Genomic DNA, 7,319 nt, shown 5'->3' with positions numbered 1-7,319 from the left:
CGGTTCTCTGCAGTTAGAGAAAACCCTGCATAGCAGCAAAGACCCGGCACAGCCAAAAATAAATAAATAATCTTTTTTTTTTTTTTTTTAAGTATAATCCATTAAACAAAACCAAAACTTAACTGACTGTCCACCAGTGAAATGGGCTGTTCAGTCATCTTGGAAGTTAGTCAATAGTTGGTATCTTGTATTTCCAACAGATACCAGGAATGTTGACGCTGGGATATTTCTGCATTTAATAAGCCTTTAGACCCCATGACATCCCAGATTCCTTTTAATACTGAATGCCTCTGACTCTACAGCTGGATCACCTCAGGCTCCCCTGGTTAGAATATAAGCCCCATGAATGCAGGGGTTTTTGTCTATTCCGTTCATTGCTCTTCCTGGAGCTAGTGTTAAGCCTACAGGAGAGACTCAGTGATTGTTAAACATGGGAATGTCTCTGTTAAACTTATTTCAGGACTCTGAGCAATGCACTTTTCTTCTCTGCAACTCAGAAAGTAAAACATTGGATTAGATGGTATCTGATGATCTTTCCCGGTCTACCAGTCTGCGATCCCCTTTCAGATTGTGAGCCACTGCTTCTAAAGGGCTTCGCAGGCTGGTGGGGGAGGTGGTATGAGTGGCTGTTGGGAGGTAAGGCAGGAATGGGGGATGGGTAAGGAGAAATCTGAGTCAAGGAGAAGAGAACAGATAACCTCTGGGGCTGGGGACCAGAGCACTCCCTGAAAATAAATGTGAATGTCTCTTTAAGATGCCAAGGGTTCTAATTCCAATAAGGATTTTTCACTTGACACTGAGGGTACATGATGCTGATGACCCAGCCCAAGCATGGTATCATTGCCTCATTTGAGCCAGCCTGATCAACAAAGTGTTCACAGTTCCCTGAGTTTCTCATTAGAAAAACAGCATAAATAGCAGCAACTGTCCTTTTAACTGTATTGAAAATATATTTTTATCTTGATGAAGTGCATTATGCACTTCATAAAAAGCATTTCTTTAAACAAAGAGTTCCACTGAGGCTCGGTATTACTATGCACCCTCCAGGCACCCACAAGTCAGCAACTTCATGTGCTCCTGAGGTTTCACAGAACAGCTAACAGGTTGGCTGACAGGATCTGGATTTGCTACCAGCGAAGTCAATGAGATATGTGTCATATTTATTGAATACAGAATCAAATATAAAAAGATACACATTGGGTAATTGCAATGATTTTATTCTGCATTTGCCTTTATTTCAAGCAAAAAGAAATGTTTTCAGTATCAAGAGGCATGCATATATGTGTGTCTTCCATTCAATTTTTTTTCAATGTTACTTTCATGCAAATTAAAAGAAATGGAGTTCAGCTTCTTGCTGACCTAGGAGGAAAAAAAAAAGAACAGAATATTAGTACTTATTAATGAGGCTCTTGTCATGTACTATCTCAATTACTTTTTATATTAATGATGAAAGGTGGGTACTATTGTTGCCTTCAAGTTATATGAGGAAACCGAGGCTCATGGGGTAACTGGGTCTGCTCCATGGTTACATAGTTAGTAAGGACAAACACAGTATTTGAACCCAAGTCTATACTCTGAATTCAGATGTACATGACATTATAGGACTTACTCCAAAGGGAAGGGTCTCTGCCTTTCAAAGTAAAAAACTAGAATAATTACAATTACAACTGCAAAGAACAGTATTTTAAATGAATAGAATCTATATTTCCTCTCAGTGTCACAATAAGACACAGGAAAATAGAAATGAACCCAAGTTAGAGGGGTTTCAGATATTCAGACTCTCTGTTCTATATCTAGACACTGGGGTCAGCAACTCCGCTGTGGATTTTTTTATGTTATAGAAATTGTTAGAGTGTGGGCTGTACTCCTGCAATACCCAGCCATTTGCCCTGCTATCTGAGGTATTAGCATGCTCACCTTTCTTCCTGGAGTCATTTCACTGCTCAGTTCTGAAGGTCCCTGCTGCGCTGGCCAAAGGCTTTGGAGCCCACATTAGTAGACATGAAGTTCCTCTTAATCTCACTCCCAGATCTGCTTAGTGAGCCTGCCATCTTATGGGTCACACAGATGGCCCTGTTACAGGATCTTTTCTGGGCAGTGATGCTGATTTGCAGAATGGAGAAAAAGAGAAAGTCTGTCAGTGAGAGGTTGAGGGCAAGTGCTACCCCACAGCAAAATTACTTTTCTGAGAGGCACCAATGAACCTTAAATATTTCTTCTAAGCACAAAATCACAGCAGAAAATCATAGAGCATAAGAGAAAATGCCACAATCGTTCTCCGTTTCCAGGAGTGTCAGAAAAACCAAACCCACTCTGGAAAACAAGCTGTGGAACACAGAACTATAGCAGGCAATCTTTTCTGTGCAAGTAAAAACTTTGGGATTCCCATGTGGCTCCGCGGTAAAAAAAGAAATCCAATGCAGGAGACCCAGTAGATGTGGGTTCAATTCCTGGGTTGGAAAAAATCCCTGGAGGAGAAAATGGTAACCTACCCCAGCATTCTTGCCTGGAAAATCTCATGGACAGAGGAGCCTGGCAGGCTACAGTCCATGGGCTTGCAAAGAGTCAGACATGACTGAAAATGCATGCAAATGAAAACTTAACTAAGCTTAGGTGACTAGAGAGATTACAGTACCACACCCAACCTCATTCTTAAAGACTGTCTGAAGGATGCATCCCATTCTCAGGGACTGAGTGTTCTTAGGAAAAGAAAAACTCCCCTGTCCCCCTGGAAGAGGAAGTGAATTTATAGCATCAAGTCCCAGAGGTGCTATGTAGCTCCTCAGTGCTCCTGTTTTTGCTACCTGAGGTTGCTCACAGGGACCACCCACCAAGCCCTAACTCCAGCTACCCAGGACTAAGGCTACTTGCCAGACAGGTCCCTGAATCCATCTACTATGGGATGTAGCTAGAGCAATAACCACCACAGCTCTGGTGTTTTTAGAAATATACTTTTATTCCCCCAGTGACAGGCATGTTCAGAAGCAGGACTGGGAAGCTGTACTATGAAATCCACAGGTACTCCTGGGGCTGCCCGCTCTCTCCTGATCTCTTCCTGATTCTCTTCTGACTTGCTCTCCCTCCTCCCCTCTGATGTTCCAGACATCCACTGCTCTAAAAAAAGCCACTGATACTAGCCCAAAAAGCAACCAGAGAAGATCACATGCATCAAGTTATAGGAAGAAAGAAATTGGAAAGGAGAGGAAAGGGTGGAGTAGGTACTTTGGGACATGCCAATGTGAGGGGGTCATGGTCTTTATCTAATCCCTGGTGACTCATATGGTAAAGAATCTACCTGCAATTCGGGAGACCTGGGTTTGATCCCTGGGTTGTGAAGATCCCCTGGAGGAGGGAATGGCTACTCATTCCAGTATCTTTGCCTGGAGAATTCCATGGACAGAGGAGCCTGGTGGGCTATAGTCCATGGGATCACAAAGAGTCAGACATGGCTGACCAACTAACATTTTTACTTGCAGTGTGAGGTGTTGTGATCTTTCTCTAAAACTCTGACCATGACTGATTTCTTTCCAGGCATTCTGACCCCAGTTTTAGTTAAGTAGAATATGTAAACCTTGTTGAGGTCCTGTGTGTATATGCCCAGCACATAGATACTCAGATTACTGCACTGCTTAGCTCTGGAGCTGTCCAGGCTGCAGGGAAAAGACAAGCCACACAATACCATGCGCTAGGGCTGCCCCAGAAGACAGTCATGCAGAAGGTTAGACCAGGGAGGGGGCACTTGGAGCAGAGGTGGGAGGGGGCAGGCAGGAGGCAAACTCACACACCCTCCACTAGGAGAACTCAGGTTCGCTGAGTGGGGAAGGGCTGCGGTGGGGAAGGGGTGACCTTTTCTGGCACTCCACATGCTGCTCAGTCCTTCCTGCTCTGCAGACAGGTCCTCAGGGTGGATGCATGTGCAATACATGGCTCTGCTGGTGTGAACTCAAAGCTCAGGGTGCACAGGGAGGTGGGGATGCGGAAGGGTGTCTGGTCCAGTGAGAACGTGCACGTGTCCACAGATTCTACACATCTAAAGGCCCCAGACCTACCTCAGATACTGCTCTACCTGACCCCATCCTTTGTAAGGGCTCTGGCTTCACTTTGCAAATGTGCAATGATGATGCCTTGCAGTTGTTAAAGAATATCATGCCCCGGTTAATGAGGAGGGGCCACATTTCTAAATCCCCTGAGATACATGAGATTCATTCCCTGGGTTTACTTTATGAGGCTAAACTCCTCCAATACTGGGAGGTTTCCTCAGTAGGTAGGTAGGTAGCTTTAGTCACTAAATTATGTCCAGCTCTTGTAACCCCATGGACTGTAGCCCACCAGGCTCCTCTGACCATGGGATTCTCTAGGCAAGAATACTGGAGTGGGTTTCCATTTCCTTCTCCAGAGGATCTTCCCCAACCAGGGATTGAACCTGGACCTCCTGCACTGCAGGCAGACTCTTTACCAGTGAGCCACCAGGGAAGCACTGGACTGCCAGACAATTTCCAGAGTGAGCAATTCCACAGCTTCCCCCACTGCTTTCAGAAAGGCATCTTTTTACATGTGGGTAACCATAGTCCCTTCACATGATCTTTGTCTTCAGTGGAGCCTGTAGAAGAGCTGAACCCCCGGCATGAACAGTGACAGCTTGCTGGCTACCTGGCTGGCTATAGTCTCTCCTACCTGTCAGGATACCCCTTCCTAGTAAGCCAAGGGAGAGGGTCAGAGCAGAGTGGAGGGCAGAGCCTTACCGGAAGTCCTCTGTCTCCTGCTTCAGTTCACTGGTCTTCATCTGCACATAATCGTTCATCACTGCAGCCAGTAGGAGGCACATTTCCTTCTCTGTGAGTATAGCAGGATCAAAGTCATTTTCCAAGGCTGACCTAGGGAAAAGAAGCAAGTCCAATACTGGCTCTGAGTCCCTGCCTATCGCCACCCTCAGGGTAAGCAGCCAGGTTTCCTGGTTTCTGCAGCTTCCCCTGAGGATGTGGCTGCTCCAACTGTCAGTGGAGGAAATGAGCCCATTTTCTATCCAAAAATGCTGCTTCTCCAGCAGTTAGGCTCTGGTGTGACCTCCAAGAAATGGTTTGCTGGAAACTGATGGTTAGATTTTCTGGATCTTTATGAGCTCAGTGTTAAATGCAGCTATTGTTAAAAATTAAATGATAATGATAGTTTGAATCTGAAAATGGTTTCAGTTTAATAAATATAATTTGAATGAGGATGAGAAATTAGATGACTAGATCACATATCAGACTTAAAGACAAATGTATTGGCCAAGCAGTTAGGAGATTAGGATGAAATCTATTTTTCAAAGTATGGTTAAATTAGAACTATCTTTGCTCATGATACAAATGTTTGGTAAAAGCAACAAAAGTATGTTATGAAGTTCAATGAGTTATATGAAACTTATAATAAGGAGTACTGTCTTATGCCTATTTGTAAATTGTGTGCTACACATCCTTGTGTTATAAAAAGTTTATGATAAGCTTTCTATACAAGTGTACACTCATACATTACCACCATTCATCCCCCGCACCAGGAGCCAGTTGTTAAGGATTCAGCACAGCACAACTGAGAACACAGGATTTATGGGAGGTGAGAGTGCACCTGGCGGGATTGTCTTACCTGAATGGTGCTGCCTGGAACATGCCTGCCTGGTACACGACCAGGAAGCTGAGGACCAGGAAGGGCAGAAACTTCCAGAACCCCATGACGCCTCTCTGCAAGGGGGAAAGTGACATCACCACCTGCAGCAGTTCGTTTTGTGAACCCAGAGACCTGGGCTCTACTCCTACCTCGGCTTCTAACACCCTTGTGTCCTGGTTTCAGGCTGGTCATTTCACTCCCCTTCACCATCGTTTCCTGTTGGCCAGGACTCCTGGAGGACAGACTGGGAGTACCTGTCACCACAGCTTTTCCCCTTGAGCCACCCAGAGCTATCCTGCTGGTGCTGGGCTTTTCCTCATATCTCATTGGGGAAGGGGGTTAGAGAGGACTTACCACTGCAGTTGGAATCCCTGAAAAGTAAAAAACCAAATTCTACCGGTCAGCCACTCCACACTATGGCAAAGAGGACCCTGTAAGAAGCAAGCTGGGAGAGTCTCAAATTGGGACCCAGAATTTAAACTGGGAAAAAAGCTCCCAGAACCTGCAACTGGGGCTTGCGTTTAACAGTTACCCGCCCCTCAGCCGTTGTACCTATTTGCCACCCACTTTGGCTGGACCAAGTTCTGAACCCATGGTGCAAGTTCTGAAACCATGGCGCAAGTTTGGAACCCATTTCCCACGGACCACTAGGCATGAGATGTGATCCAAAAGCGCTCGGTCTGCACAAAGTTATTCCTGCGTCCTGTTCTGTGGGTGGCACCTAGAGAGCTCCAAAGTCTAGAAATTGACCTAAACACGTGTGCAGCGGAAGAAAGCAAGACTGGAGCCCGGTGTAGCAAGGGGAGAGTGGAGCACAAAGTCCAGGAACTGAGACCATTCAGTGTTACCTATGTGGAGGAATCCTTAGGAAGAACCGCGGAGTGACACAGAGTATGATGAGAATGTGGACTGACACTCTTGATATCGGAAAGGGGATCAGGTAAGAAAAAGTAACGAGGAAAGGGAAGGGAGGGGGAGAGAACAGAATCCAGCTAAGCTGGAGTCTCCAGACTTACCTGGCAGCAGGAACTGGGCGGCTTGGAGCAGAGGAGGGAGCAGTGACAGTAGCCTTGGCGGTAGGCGATGGCACTGCAGAAGTGACACGATCTGGTAATGCCCGCCTCTGATGCCTCCAGCACCAGCAGCTGCTCTTATTTCCGCAGCTCTGCGTCTGGGGTGGTCCAAGAGCTCCAGGCAACCAATGAGGGGAAGGATCCTGAAGCCCCAGAATGATGGTGTCACCATTTGCGTCCAGAGCCTGGAGCATCCAGCAAGCCCACCCCAAGTGTATTTGCGTTGAGATCACTGATGGCAGGGGTGGGAGGGTTAGTAGGGACCCAAAAAAGAAAACACGTAAAAGTGACCAGGAATTTGAGGACAAATTGACGTCACAGTAAATTTCACCTGTTCGGTTCCTCGAGTTTTGAACATGTCCTACTCCATCCCCAGCTGGGTGACGATCTTGTAGGGCAGCGTCCAACAATACAAGGAATCCTGGCTGCCCTGCAGTCTGACAGCATCCCAAGTGATGCTTGGAGGGCTAATGTACAGCAGAGTGGACGATTCTGTCCCCAAGCTAGGGTGTCTGATTCAGGCAGCTAGAATGATACACAGAGGGATGGGGCTTCTGGGAATCAAGAAATGGAGGGGCAAGGAGTTTGTCAGACCTGAAGTCAGTA

The 7,319-nt window shown here is 46.2% G+C and overlaps 1 protein-coding gene across 1 annotated transcript; it reads right to left on the bottom strand.

The window, feature by feature from the left end:
* Nucleotides 1-1,943: 1,943 nt before the first annotated feature.
* Nucleotides 1,944-5,705, bottom strand: LOC138092687 (calcitonin receptor-stimulating peptide 2). Its single transcript, XM_068988762.1, has 3 exons — nt 5,620-5,705; nt 4,743-4,874; nt 1,944-2,103 (listed from the first exon to the last, which is right to left on the bottom strand). The coding sequence occupies exons 1-3, from the start codon at nt 5,703-5,705 to the stop codon at nt 1,944-1,946; spliced, it is 378 nt and encodes a 125-aa protein (XP_068844863.1).
* Between the last annotated feature and the right edge of the window lie 1,614 nt (nt 5,706-7,319).

The sequence above is a fragment of the Capricornis sumatraensis genome, chromosome 16, assembly GCF_032405125.1.
Source record: "Capricornis sumatraensis isolate serow.1 chromosome 16, serow.2, whole genome shotgun sequence".
NCBI classification, from domain to species: domain Eukaryota; kingdom Metazoa; phylum Chordata; class Mammalia; order Artiodactyla; family Bovidae; genus Capricornis; species Capricornis sumatraensis.
This window is presented reverse-complemented; position numbering and strand designations above follow the sequence as displayed.